Consider the following 15328-nt stretch of genomic DNA (forward strand, 5'->3'; position numbering starts at 1 on the left):
TAACAAGATCTGAAATTGAGGCAATAATTAATAGCCTACCAACCAAAAAAAGTCCAGGACCAGACAGATTCACAGCCGAATTCTACCAGAGGTACAAAGAAGAGTTGGTACCATTGCTTCTGAAGCTATTTCAATCAACAGATAAACAGGGAATGCTCCCTAACTGATTTTATGAGGCCAGCATCATCCTGATACCAAAGCCTGGCAGACAGACAACAAAAAAAGAGAATTTTAGACCGATATCCCTGATAAACATCAATGCAAAAATCCTCAGTAAAATACTGGCAAACTGAACCCAGCAGCACATCAAAAAGCTTATCCACCACGATAAGTCGGTTTCATCCTGAGATGCAAGGCTGGTTCATACACAAATCAATAAACGTAATCCATCACATAAACAGAACCAACGACAAACCCCACATGATTAATCTCAGTAGAAGCAGAAAAGGCCTTCGACAAAATTCAACAGCCCTTCGTGCTAAAAACTGTCAATAAACTAGGTATTGATGGAATGTATCTCAAAATAATAAGAGCTATTTATGACAAACCCACAGCCAGTATCATACTGGATGGGCAAAATATGGACACATTCCCTTTGAAAACTGGCACAAGATTTTTTCATCTTTTTTAGTTTTTCTTTTTTCCTACAAGAATATATTCTATTTTTTTATTTTTAAAGCTATAGTATTGCTACTTTTCACTTCTGGATCTTAAATCTGGAATTTATGTATTGACTAATCCATCTATTTCCTACTATTTTGAAATTAATCCTCTGCCAAATACTAAGTTTCCGTGTGTGTGGGTCTTTTTTCTGCTATTTTGTTCCATTGGTGTATTTGTTCACCTTGCCCAGTTCTAATTATTTTGACTTTATAACGAATCTTGAAATCTTAAAGTACATTGTTCTTCTTCAGGAGTCTCTCATCTATCCTTATGTCTTTGTGTTAATAGGTATACATTTTGTAATTCAGCTTGTTTAGTTCAGTGAAAAACTTGTTTTTCTGCTAGAATTGCATTAAATAGTGTGAATACCTTGGGACATTTCAGTATTTTAAAATACTGAATCTTCCTGTCCATGAGCATGATACATCTCTCCATTTATTTGTCTTATTTTACTTCTATCCATAAAAAAGTTTTCTTTCTCCGTAAAAAAGCTTGACACATCTTTTGTTGAACTTATTCTTAGTAGACCATAGTTTTGTCGATTTGATGAATGCTGTTTTTTAAATAACATTTCCTAGTAGATTGTAGCTGGTGTATAGTAATGCTCTTGATTTTTCAATATTGATATTCTATCAGTAACCCTGCCAAACTCTCATTTACACAATTATTTATGATTCAGTATACTTCTATTTCTTTCACTTCTTCTTTTCCTGGAGGTTTTGTACTGACGGTGTCTCTGCTACAGTATTGATGTAGTGAAAACATCATGACCTTGTTCTTGAAAAGGAGCAAATTCGGTGATTCACCATTAAGCTTTACATGTATGCACGCATAGACATACGCATGTATATATGCACGCATACACATACGCATGTATATATGCACATATATACATACGTATATAGACACACACACGTGCGCATACTTTGTAAGTGAGAAGATACTCTTAACCAGCTTTCTCAATCTTAGCACCGTTGACATTTTGAGCCAGATGATTTCTTTGTTGTGAAGGACTGTCCTGTGCACTGTAGGATGTTTAGAAGTATCCCTAGGCTCCCCATAGTTATGACAATCAAAAATGTCTTCCCAACATTGCCAGATGTTCCCTAAAGGACAAAATCACTCATGGTTGAGAATTACTGCCCTAATGCATTTTCTGTCTCTGTTGAAATTACCATTTTTTTCTCCTTTAATCTATTAATATAGCAAATTACATTATTATTTTCTAATGTTAATCTATGATACAGTTTTATTAGCATACCATAGTCTGTGAATTGTACAAAACTATGATACTTTTCCTCAGTTTTGGGGGTGCAAACATTAAAACAAAACAATATAAGTTAGATCCCACATTACACATTGAATTTTAATTGCTATATTAGAGCCAGTTTTACTATCTGGCAATATAACTTGCCTGTTTTATTAACAATCTGGTTTTAAGTAATCTGTTTTGGGGCTTACTCTTTCACTTTGAATAATCAAGTGTTACCTGTACTTTTTTTACACACGGATTTTTCACTTATAAGTTTGTCAAACTATTAACTCATTTAAATGTCAAATTACTAAAATAAAAATAAAATATCTTTGCTTTAATTATAGGTATAACAAAGGAATAGAACATTGGTTATTTGTAACTAGTGGGAAAATTAGATATGACTATTCATTCAGTTGTAAATACTATTATAAACATTAACTGTTTCCTGCTGGTCCTCACAATGGAAACAGGCAGCGTCACACTAAGTCTTGCTGTCATTTTCCTCTAAGTATTCTCTTAGAACTATATTTTCATAATCTTTGGAAGTGGTACATTTCAGACTAAAAGCAACTTTTCTGGTGGTTGTTTTAGCATTACTATGGAAATGAAACCACGTGGAAGTAGAAATGTTGTGATGATTTTAATAAATAGACTTAGTAAAGTCGGTAATAATATCAATAAGGGGTAGAAAAATAACATTTCTAATCATAAACCAGAAGTTGACTAGGTTTAGGTAATAATTTGAGATAAATTTTATTGTGAGCTATTTTAAAGGCTTCTGCCTAATTTTTCTTTTTCCATCCTCTTATAGTCACGTTCTGTATGTAGCTCCCCTGTGATGGTAGCTCAGCCCATTTATCAGCAACCTGCATATCACTACCAGGTAAACATAAATTACAATTAAAATTCTCTCTGAAACTTTCAGTCCTTTCTTAGCTAACTTTCATTTATTTCTTTCTCATGCAACTACTTTACTAATTACAAAGAGATACTTCATTAGAGAAATGTGAATCAAAACCACAATGATATACCATCTCACACCAGTCAGAATGGCTATTACTAAAAAGTCAAAAATAGCAGATGCTGGCGAGGTTACAGAGAACAGGAACACTTATACACCGTTGGTTGGAGTGTAAATTAGTTCAACCATTGTGGAAAGCAGTATGGAGATTTCTGAAAGAACTAAAAGCAGAACTACCATTAGACCCATTACTGGGTATATAGCCAGAGGAATATAAATCATTCTACCATAAAGACACATGCATGCGAATGTTCATTGCAGCAGTATTCACAATAGCAAAGACATGGCATGCCTAAAGAAAATGTGGTATATATACACCAAGGAATATTTTGCAGCCATAAAAAACAATGAGATCATATCTTTTGCAGGGATGTGGATGGAGCTGGAGGCTATTATCCTTAGCAAACTGATACAGGAACAGAAAACCAAATACCACATGTTCTCACTTAGAAGTGTGAGCTAAATGATGAGAACTCATGAACACAAAGAAGGAAACAGTAGACACTGTGGTCTACTTGAGGGTGGAGGGTGGGAGGAGGGAGAAGAGCAGAAAAGATAATTATTGGGTACTGGGCTATGAAATAATTTGTGCAACAAACTCCTGTGACATGAGTTTACCTATGTAACAAACCTTCACATATATCCCTAAACCTAAAATAAAAGTTTTAAAAATAAATAAAATAAATGATTAGTTAGAAAATAAAAAATAAAAAAGAGTTAATCCTTGGTAGTGTTTTTTTCTTTTTTAAATTTTTTTCATTGACAAATGATAATTATATCTATTCATGGGGTATGTACTGATGTTTTGATACATATAATATGGTGATCAAATCAGAGTAATTAGCATATCCAACATCTCAAACATGAATCATTTATTTGTGTTGGGAGCATTCAATAGCCTCCTTCTAACTATTTGAAACTATGTATTATTGTTAACTATAGTCATCCTATAGTGGTATAGAACATTAGAACTTATTCCTCCCATCTAGCTGTAATTTTAGGGGTGTTTGGGATTTTTTGTTTATTTTTTTTAATTTTTATTTCCACAGGTTTGTGGGGAACAGATAGTATTTGGTTACATGAGTAAGTTCTTTAATGCTGATTTGTGAGATTTTGATGCACCCATCACCCGAGCAGTATACACTGAACACAATTTGTAGTCTTTTATCCTTTACCCCCTTCCCACCCCTTCTCCCGAAGTCCTCAAAGTCCATTGTATCATTCCTATGCCTTCTCATCCTCATAGCTTAGCTCCTACTTACGAGTGAGAACACAGGATTTTTGGTTTTCCATTCCTGAGGTAGCTGTAATTTTTTATCCTTTCACAAATCTCTCCCTATTCCTCCTTTCCCTCTATCCTTCTCAGCCCCCAGTATTCTTTTTACTTCTATGAGATCAACTTATTTTTATTTATTTATTTTTTGTAGCACATGATACTCTTTATTGTGACGCTCAGTGGAAAACATCTGTAAACCGGCTTACTGCAGCGATGACAGTTGCAACTCATGCTAAGGCACTTTTATCATATAAAAAAGGGATTAGGGTAGGAGTTACATTCATTTGTTTTTGACAGCAATGGGACCTGAATTCAGAGCTTTGTAGGCATATGCAACTTTTACATCACTTCATGATTTGAGAGTTTGTTTCCTTTAACAGCAACAACAACAACAAAAAAATGCCTTCTTGCCGTATGTAAGTCTAAATGCTGCATATACAAACACAGGAATACAAGTTAAATTGAGCAACCAGTGTGGATCAGCAGAGGAGAGGCTGCTCTCTTGTAAACATTGTTCGAAAGGCAGTTGAAAAGACTTGGAATTTTATCATTTATTACAAGAAAGAGGGGAAAAATAAAACTTTTTTATTTCAAAAATATCTGTGCAGGTGACAGATTTTTGAGATCAGTGTTTTTTGGCTTCCACATATGTGAGAACATGTGTTGTTTAACTTTCTGTTCCTGGCTTATTTCATTTAACATAATGACCTCCAGTTCCATCCATGCTGCCATGAATGATAGGATTTTATTCTTTTTTATAGCCAAATAGTATTCCATCATGTTATATATACCACATTTTCTTTATTCATGTGTTATTGGACACCTAGGTTGATTTCATATTTTGGCTATTGTGAATAATGCTGTAATAAACATGGGGGTGCAGATATCTCTCTGAATCAATGATTTCCTTTTCTCCAAATAAATTCCCAGTAGTGGGATTACCAGATCATATGGTAGTTCCTTTTGTAGTTTTTTCAGGGACCTCCATACTGTTCTCCACAGTGGTTGTACTAGTTTGCATTCCTACTAACAATGTAGAAGAGTTTCCTTTTCTCTACATCCTCACCAGCCTTTGTTATTTTCTCTTTTTGACAACAACCATCCTAACTGGGGTAGATAATACCTCATTGTGGTTTTGACTTACAGTTTCCTGATAATTAGTAATGTTGATCATTTTTTCAAATATTTGTTAGCCATTTCTTTGTCTTCTTTTGAGAAATGTCTATTCAGATCATTTCCCCATTTTTAATCAGTTTATTTTTTGTTTATTTTGCTGTTGTTTATTTTGCTGTTGTTTATCCTTGTATATTTGGATATTAATTCTGTGTCAGATAAGTAGTTTACAGATGTTTTCTACCATTCAACAGGTTGTCTCTTCACTCTGTTGATTATTTTCTTTGCTGTGCAGGAACTTTTTAGTTTAATGTAATCAAACTGATGGGATGAATTAGGGAGAATTCCCTCTGCTTCGATTTTTTGGAATAGTTTGGGAAGACCTGGTATTCTTATCTAAAGGTTTAGTAGAATTCAGCCATGTAGTTCTGGACTTTTCTTTGCTGGAAGACGTTTTAATTACTGATTCAATCTTGTTACTTAAATTTGTTTCTTCAGATTTTCTTTTCTTTTTCTTTTTCTTTTCTTTTTCTTTTTTTAAAGACGGAGTCTCGCTCTGTCGCACAGGCTGGAGTGCAGGTGGCGCAATCCCGGCTCACTGCCAGCTCAGCCTGCCAGGTTCATGCCATTTTCCTGCCTCAGCCTCCCGAGTAGCTGGGACTACAGGCGCCCGCCATGTCGCCCGACTAATTTTTTATTTTTTTAGTAGAGACGGGGTTTCACCGCGTTAACCAGGATGGTCTCAATCTCCTGACCTCGTGGTCCGCCCGCCTTGGCCTCCCAAAGTGCTGAGATTACAGGCGTGAGCCACCGCGCCTGGCCTTGCTTCTTAAGGTTTTCTATTTCTTCAATCTTGGTTTAGTCTTGGCAGATTGTGTATGTTCAGGAATTTATCTGTTTCTTCTAGGTTTTCTAATTTATTGGCATATAGTTGTTCATAATAGTCTCTACTGATCCTTTGTATTTATGGTATCCATTGTGATGTCTTTTTCATTGCTGATTTTATTTATTTGGATCTACTTTCTTTTTTTTCTTAGACTAACTAATGTTTTGTCGATTTTATCTTTTTAAAAAGTCAACCTTTTGTTTTGTTAATCTTTTGTCTTGTTATGTAGTCTCAACATTGTTTATTTCTGCCCTGATTATTACTATGTCTTTTCTTCTACTAATTTTGGGTTTAGCTTCTTCTTGCTCTTATAATTCCTAGAGGTACATTGTAAGGGTGTTTATTTGAAATATTTCTAATTTTTTGATGTAAGCATTCATTGCTATAAATTTGCCTCTTAATACTGCTACTGTTGTGTCCCATAGGTTTTGGTATGTTGTGTTTCTATTCTCATTCTTAATTTCTTCCTTCACCCACTGGTCATTTAGCAGTATGTTACTTAATTTCCATGAATTTGTATAGTTTTGAATGTTTTTCTTCTTATTGATGTCTTGTTTTATTCTATTGTGTCAGATAAGATACTTGATATAATTTCAGTTTTTTTTAATTTTTTGAGACTTGTTTTGTTTCCTAAAATATGGTAATTCTGGAGAATGTTTTATATGCTGATGAAAAGAAAGTATATTCTGCAACTGTTCAGTTAAATGTTCTCTAAATAGCTGTTAAGTCTGTTTGGCCTATGGTGCAGTTTAAATCCATGTTTCTTTGTTTTTGGTTTGTTTGTTTTTTGTTTTGTTTTTGTTTTTTGTTTTTTGTTTTGAGAAGGAGTCTCACTCTTGTCACCCAGGCTAGAGTGCAATGGCATGATCTCGGATCACTGCAACCTCTGCCTCCCAGGTTCAAGCAATTCTCCTGCCTCAGCCTCCTGAGTAGCTGGGATTACAGGTGCGTGCCACCACGCCAGGCTAATTTTTGTGTTTTTAGTAGAGATAGGGTTTCACCATGTTGGTCAGGCTGGTCTCGAACTCCTGACCTCATGATCTGCCCACCTTGGCCTTCCAAAGTGCTGGGATTACAGACCTGAGCCACTGTGCCCAGCCTGTTTATTTTCTTTCTAGATAATCTGTCCAATGCTGAGAGTGGGGTGTTGAAGTCCCCAACCACTATTTTATTGGGGTTTCTCCCTTTGTCTTTAGATCAAATAAGACTTGCTTTATATATCTGGGTGCTTTGTGTTGGGTACATATGTATTTACATTGTTATATTCTCTTGTGGAATTGATCCCTTTATTATTATATAAACGTCCTTCTTTGTCTCTTTTTAAAGCTTTTAACTTGAAGTCGGTTTTGTCTGATGTAAGTATAGCTATTCCTGCCTGCTTTGGTTTCCATTTGCATGGAACATGTCTTTCCATCCCTTCACTTTCAGCCTAGGTGTGTCTTTACAGGTAAGGTGAGTTTCTTTTAGGTAGCATATAGTTGGGTCTCTTTGTTTAATCTATTCACCCAGTCTCTATCTTTTAAATGGAGAATTTAACCCATTTGCATTCAGGGCTGTTATTGACAGGTGAGGACATCCTGTCATTTTATTTATTGTTTTCTGGTTATTTTGCATATCTTTTGTTCCTTGTTCCTTCTCTTTTTGGTGATTTTTTGTGGCTGGGTTCTCTGTTATTATAAGATTTGATTATTTTCTTCTCTTTGTCCTTTGTGTAATGACTGTCCCAGTGAATTTTACAGTTTTGCATGTTTCATGAGGGTTGTTATCATCCTTTCACTTCCTGATGTAAGACTCCCTTGAATATTTTTTTTGTAAGGCCAATCTAGTGGTGATAAATTCTCTCAGTTTTTGCTTGTCTATGAAAAAGCTGGGTTTTTTTAGAGACAGAGTGTGGTGGCATGATCATACCTCACTGCAGCATCAAACTCGCGAGCTCAAGTAATCCCTCCCACCTTAGCCTGCCACACAGCTGAGACTACAGGCATGTGCCATGCCTGCTAATTTTTTTTGAGAGATAGGGTCTTGCTATGTTGCCCAGGCTGGTCTCAAATTCCTGGGCTCAAGCAATCTTCCTGCCTTAGTCTCCCAAAGCACTGGGATTACAAGTGTGAGCCACCACACCTGGCCATGTAAAAGATTGTATTTCTCCTTCATTTCTAAAAGATAGCTTTACTGGGTCTAATATTCTTGGCTGGCAGGGTTTTTTTCCTTCAGTATTTTGAATGTATCTAAATATATCATCCATTCTCCCCAGTAAGATTTCTGCTAAGAAATCTGCTGTTAGTATAATGGGGATTCCTTTAATTGTGACTTGACACATTTTTCTTGCTGTTTTTAAAATTCTTTCTCTTTGACTTTTAACAATTTGACTATAATGTGCCTCTGAGAGGATCTGTTAGATTGAATCTACTAGGATTCTTTGAGCTCCCCAGACCTGGATATCTATCTCTTCTCCCAAGACTTGGAAAATGTTCTGCTATTATTTCATTAAACGTGTTGTCCTCACATTTTCCCTTCTCTTTTCCTTCTTGAATGCCCATTATATGAATAAATATTTATCCTCTTCATGGTGTCTTATAAATCCTGTAGGTTTTCTTCATTCTTCTTTTTTTTTTTTTTTTTTGTCTGCCTGTGTTATTTCAAAAGATCTGTCTTCAAGTTCAGAAATTCTTTCTTCTGCTTGGTCTAGTGTATTGTTGAAGCTCTCAGTTGTATTTTTATTTCATTCATTGAATTCTTCAGCTCTAGGATTTCTGTTGCTTTTTTATGATATCTATCTCTTTGTTAAATTTCTCATTCAAATTATGAGTTGTTTTCCTGATTTTGTTGAATTGTATATCTGTGTTCTCTTGTATCTCGCTGAATTTCCTTAAAATTATTATTCTGAATTCTTTTTCTGGCATTATGAAATATATGCAAATATTTCCCTATGATTGGAGTCTGTTACTAGAGAATTACTGTTTTTATTGGAGGTGACATGTTTCCTTGATGGTTGATGTGTCCCTACATTGATTTCTACACATCTGGTACAAAAGTCACCTTTTCAAATTTGAAGTAGGTTTCATAGGGGAAGACTTATTTCTGTGAATGGATTTTGGGGTGTTGGTTCAGTGCGGTGCATTGGCCTTGGTTCTAGGTGGACATAGTAGGGTAGTCTCTGTGTAGTCTCTTAAGCTGTAATACTCTCTAGTTGTATTTGCAAGTTTCTCAGTGACCTAGGACAAGAGAGTCTGTGACAATGGTGGTGGGGCTTGGGCTTGCTGGGCTCTTCCTCAGGTCAGGGCTGTGTACATGAACATGGTAAGTCTGGCTCATTGGGCTTGGGGCCACAGGGCTGTTACTCTGGCTGAGAGCACAGGCATGCAGTTTCTCAGCCAGCCCCGGGGAGTGCCCACCAGAGGCAGCCTATGGGGCTGTTTCTCGGGTTGGGTATGTAGGCACATGGCTCCTTGGCTGACCTGGGGGTGCATCTGCTGGGGACAACCCATGGGACTGTTTCTCAGGCCGTAGACACAGCTGCATGGCTGCTCAGTTGGCTAGGGACTGTTTGTCAGGGACTATTTCTCCGGCTCGGGATGCAGGCTCACCTGGCCTAGGGGGCATGTCTGCTGGGGGTGGCCCACAGGGCTATTTCTCAAGTCTGGGACATAGGCACGAGGTGGATCACCTGGCCTGGAAACATTTCTGTGAGGGCTGTTCCATAGGCCCAGAATGCAGGCACAGGGCTATTGGTCGGCCTGGGATCATGCCCGCTGGAAGCAGCCTGTGGGGCTTCTTCTCAGGCCTGGGACACAAGTTCAAGGCTGCTCAGCTGTCCTGGGGATGTGTCTGCTGGAGGGGTGGGCACAAGACCATTTCTTAGGCCTGAGGCATGGACACACAGCCACTCCACTCCCCTGGGGACGTTTCTGCCAGTGGCAGTCCCCAGAGCTGTTTCTTGGGCTCTAATTACATGCACAGGATAGGTCAGGGGCTTGTCTGCAGGGCATGAGGCACCTCTGGGCTGTTTCTCAGCCCTGTATGCAGATGTGTAACCATTCCATCCCGGCAGCATGTCAGCTGCTACCAGGCTTGAGGACCTCTCCTGCTCAGGGGAGTGCAGCAGTTTGACCAGCTAAAGAGTGGGTTCACCCTGGGCAGGTCAACCAAATTGTTCCTCTAACTGGAGGTGAGGGCAACAGAAGGTGGTTTCCATACCGTACAGAGCCAGAATCACAGCCAATCTTAAGCCTCAGGTTCCATGCTGCTGGGGTTATGTTCAGCGACTGGTACGGACTTGGCGGAATGAAAATGGAACCCCAGTGCTGGAGACGTGCAATAGCTATTGGCCCCCTAGAAGAGGGAGCACTTCAGAGGTGGCTGTGGCCTCAAGATGCTGTCACACTGTAACAGCTTGGCTCACAGGGTGGGATTGAGGGGGTGAGGAGTACATACTTTGTACTCCTAATTTGGGGCAACGCAGCCACTAATTCCCCAGCAACTCTTCAAACTGTGAGACTATGGGATTCTCCTGTTGTAAGGAGTGTGGGTGTTTGCAGTAGCAATGCAGGCTGGTGGGGATCTTCTGCGTACCTTTTCCCTGCAATAAGAAATTGCAGGACTCCAGGCAGTTCCAATCCTAGCAGAAGAGAAGGGGTTGCAGAGGTCCTGGATTTGCAATCACCACAGGTGTGTCTCCACTCCCCTGCTACACTCCAGCAGTCTCCCTTTGATGCTGCTGTCAAATTGTAGCTGTTTATTCATTGCCTTAGTCCTTTCTTGTGGTGGGGTAGGGAGCCAGTGGAAAATGAATGCCAGGCATCTCTGGTCAGCCATCTTGCTGACATCATGCCTCTCTTTTTTCACGAGGGAACTAAACTATGTCATACAAGAAGATGGACTCTGCTTCCTTTTACCAAATGTAATGAGATCAGTTTTGCTCCCCTGGCTAGCATTTAATCTAAAAAATCTTCAGCAATAATTCCCAAAGTAAGATACAGGTATTGGACTGCAAGCTGGTTTTTTAATGTTAACATATGTCAGTTTCTGGCTATATTATATTTAACATAATTTATATTAAAGTAAATAATATATTGTGGTTTATTATATATTATGACATCCTCTTTCATTAACCAGCACTCTTCATTAATTCTAGTGAGAAACTGGGGATAAGTGAACTATAATGACAGACCATTTTGGTCTATAGCAGGATCATCAGACTATGGCTTGCAGAACAAACTCTAGCAGCAGCCTGCTTTTGTAAATAAAGCATTATTGGAACACAGCCACTTTTGTTTACTTATTGTCTATGGCTGTTTTTGTGCTACAGTAGACGAGTTGAGTAGTTGGCAGTTACTATTCTTTTTCCCCTTATCCCAGCCCTAGGCAACCAGTAATCTACTTACCTGTTTTTCTAGATTTGCCTATTCTGGATATATCCTATAAAAACAATCATACAATATGTGGTCTTTTGTGACTGGCTTCTTTCATTTAGCATAATGATTTCAAGATTTATCTGTGTCATGATAAATGAGACATGGCATGTCTCAGTACTTCATTCTCAAATAATAATATCCCATTGTATGGATACACTGTACCACATTTTGTTTATGCATTCATCAGATGATGGACACTTGAGTTATTTCTACTTTTTGACTGTTATAAATAATGCTGCGATGGACATTCACATACAAATTTTATGTGAATATATATTTTTATTTCTGTTAGGTCTTGTAACTAGTGTGGAATTGCTGGGTCATATGGTAACTCTGTTTAACCTTTTAAGGAAGTATTTATTTTCCTAAAGGTCTGCACCATTTTACATTCCCACCAGCAGATTATAAGGGTTCTATTTTCTCCACATGCCCATCAACACTTATGATCTACTTTTTTGATTAAAGCCATCCTAGTGGGTATGAAGTGTATTATGGTTGTATTATAGTTTTGATTTGTGTTTCCCTGAAGGCTAGTGGTATCAAGTGTTATTTCTTGTGTTTATTGGCCATATGCATATCTTCTTTGGAGAAAAGTCTATTCATATCATTTACCTATTTTTAAGTGGGGTTACTTACCTTTTGATTATTAAGTTGTAAGCATTCTTTATACATTCTTGATATAAGTTCCATATTTTCTCTCATCCTGTGGGTTGTATTTTCACTTGCACAAAAGTTTTGATGAAATCAAATTTAACTATTTTGTTGTTGTTGCTTTGTTGTTTGTGCTTTTGGAATCATAATTTTACAAACATTTCCTAATCCAAGGTCACAGACATTTACATCTATATTTTTTTCTAAGAGTTTTATAATTTTAGCTCTTACATTTAAGTCTCTGGTCCATTTTGAGTTAATTTTTGTATATGGCTTTAGTTGATTTTTATGTATGGTGTGAGGGTTCAACTTCATATTTTTGCCTGTAGATATCTAGTTTTAACCCTTGTTTATAATCTGAGTGGGTTTTCCTTTTCTTTTCTTTTATTTAATTTTAGGCCACCACACAGTATTTACCAGGACAGTGGCAGTGGAGTGTTCCTCAGGTAAATATTAACTTTCAATATATAATTTTAAATTCTTCTTTCGTTATATTCTTGTGATGACTGCATGAATACTAAAGTCAGGAGAACTAGATTTGAGACCTTCTTCTATTTATTAACATTCTTTTGGCAGTTTGTTTTCAGTTTCTTCATTTGTAAAAATGGATGTAATGATACTATACCTGTGTAAGTTTCCTTATATGATTTTTGTGAATATCAAATGATAATGCGTAAGTGAAAGCATTTGATAAATGTGTACTGTATAAACATGAAACTGACTCTTTTTTACTATTAGTATTATTTGAAAATTTAGCATTTTTCCAGCTTCACTTGGATTTGGCTTCAATTCTTATTCCATTCCTAAATAAGTATTCTATTTTCCAACTTTTGGTGACAAACAGTACTTCACCAAAAAATTGTTTAATGACATTTTCCCACTTCCTTTAGAAGTCACAGAGCTGAGAGCAGACATTTATGTCAATTTAAATACCATAGGTCACTTTATTACAACCTTTACTGGTGATATTAATATAACCATAATTATTATCTGAATTTATATATGAGGTTCTGAGTCATTAAGAAGTTTTAGTGCTTACCAGTGATAAGATTATTTACATCTACACAATTGGAATTTATAACAGATTAGTTTCTGATCTGTTGCTGAGATACTTCTGTGCTACTCCGAAAAAAAAATCTAGTAAAATATAAAACAAATACTTCTCTCATCTGTTGGCTAAGTCATTTGGTTTAACGGAAATAAGTAATCATATTTGAATTAGAAATGTGGTTTTGTGTTTTAGCCTCCTGCCTCTTCTGCTCCCTTCTTATACCTGCAACCTTCTGAGGTTATTTATCAACCAGTGGAAATTGCACAGGATGGTGGATGTGTTCCTCCTCCACTGTCTCTGATGGAAACTTCAGTTCCAGAGGTATGTATTAGTCTTAAAGTAATTGATCTATAACTACCTCATGTTAATATTTATTTCTTTTTCTTTTTTAAATTTGTTCACGACCCTCATTGAAACTGCTTCATCTTCTGTTTTGTTGATTTATTCAAATCTCTTCCCCTTTCCTGTAGCTAAGAATGCATCATCTTAGACTTTTTCACTAACTAGTTCTGAACTGTTCCCCAAATCAACCATTCACTCCACTATGCTAATCTTTGATTTGTTCTTTTTGAAATAGTAAAATTCCAAATACTCTGCATTCTCATTTTGCCTGTCAATCTGTATTGTTACTAACATTCTAATAGTCAAAAGCATATAATTAAGATGAAGAAGAAAAAAACTCTAAAAAAATTCTTCCTACAGAAATGTAAATTAAATTTATAATTACAAATTTTAATATCCTCTTCAGCATCTTTAAATTATATTTCTGATCCATTACTTATAACTTCACCATCTGTGTGCCAGGAACTGTGCATGGTATGTTTTATTTTATATTTTATTTATTTTATATTATTTTAAGTCCCAGTATATATGTGTAGGATGTACAGGTTTATTACCTAGGTAAACCTGTGCCATGTTGGTTTTCTGCATCTATCAGCCCATCCCTAGGTGTTAAGCCTGGCACGCATTAGCTATTTTTCCTGATGCTCTCCCTTCCCCAGGCCCCGACAGGTCCCACTGTGTGTTGTTCCCCTCCCTGTGTCCATATGTTCTCATTGTTCAGCTCCCACTTACAAGTGAGAATGTGCGGTGTTTCGTTTTCTGTTCCTATGTTAGTTTGCTGAGGATAATGGCTTCCAGCTCCTTCCAGCAAAGGACATGATCTCGTTCCTTTTTATGGCTGCATAGCATTCCATGGTGTATATGTACCATATTTTCTTTATCCAGTCTATCACAGATGAGCGTTTGTGTCGATTCCATGTCTTTGCTATTGTGAATAGTGCTGCAATGAACATATACATGCATGTATCTTTATAATGAAATGATTTATATTTCTTTAGGTATATGCCCAGTAATGGGATTGCTGGGTCAAAATGATATTTCTGCCCCTAGGTCTTTGAGGAATCACCACATTGTCTTCCACAATGGTTGAACTAATTTACATTTCCACCAACAGTGTAAAAAAGCATTCCTGTTTCTCCACAGCCTCACCAGCATCTGTTGTTTCTTGACTTTTTAACAATCGCCATTCTGACTGGTGTGAGATGGTATCTCATTGTGGTATTGATTAGCATTTCTCCAATGATCAGTGATGTTGAGCTCTTTTTATGTTTGTTGGCTGGATAAATGTCTTTTTTGAGAAGTGTCTGTTCGTGTCCTTTGCCGACTTTTTAACGAGGTTCTTTGTTTTTTTCTTGTGAATTTGTTTAAGTTCCTTGTACATTCTGGATATTGGACTTTTGTCAGATGGATAGATTGCAAAAATTTTCTCCCATTCTGTAGGTTGTCTGTTGACTCTCATGATAATTTCTTTTGCTGGGCAGAAGCTCTTTAGTTAATTAAAACCCATTTATCAATTTTTGCTTTAGTTGCAATTGCTTTTGATGTTTTCATCATGACGTCTGCCTATGCCTAAGTCCTGAATGAATGGTATTGCCTATATTTTCTTCTATGGTGTGTGTGTGTGTGCGTTTTGGTTTCTTTTTTTTTTTTTTTTTT

At 36.9% G+C, this 15328-nt stretch overlaps 1 protein-coding gene across 4 annotated transcripts in view; it reads left to right on the top strand.

The window, feature by feature from the left end:
* The window catches only part of BOLL (boule-like RNA-binding protein), a 63803-nt gene that overhangs the window by 21282 nt on the left and 27193 nt on the right, over positions 1 to 15328 (top strand). For all 4 annotated transcript variants that reach the window (XM_011949973.1, XM_011949977.1, XM_011949975.1 and 1 more), the window contains 3 exons: positions 2730 to 2801; positions 12678 to 12725; positions 13523 to 13651. In XM_011949973.1, the coding sequence (XP_011805363.1) occupies positions 2730 to 2801; positions 12678 to 12725; positions 13523 to 13651 (249 nt within the window). The remainder of the gene's footprint in view (positions 1 to 2729; positions 2802 to 12677; positions 12726 to 13522; positions 13652 to 15328) is intronic.

The sequence above is a fragment of the Colobus angolensis genome, unplaced genomic scaffold (assembly GCF_000951035.1).
Source record: "Colobus angolensis palliatus isolate OR3802 unplaced genomic scaffold, Cang.pa_1.0 Scaffold30, whole genome shotgun sequence".
In the NCBI taxonomy this organism is placed as follows: Eukaryota; Metazoa; Chordata; class Mammalia; order Primates; family Cercopithecidae; genus Colobus; species Colobus angolensis.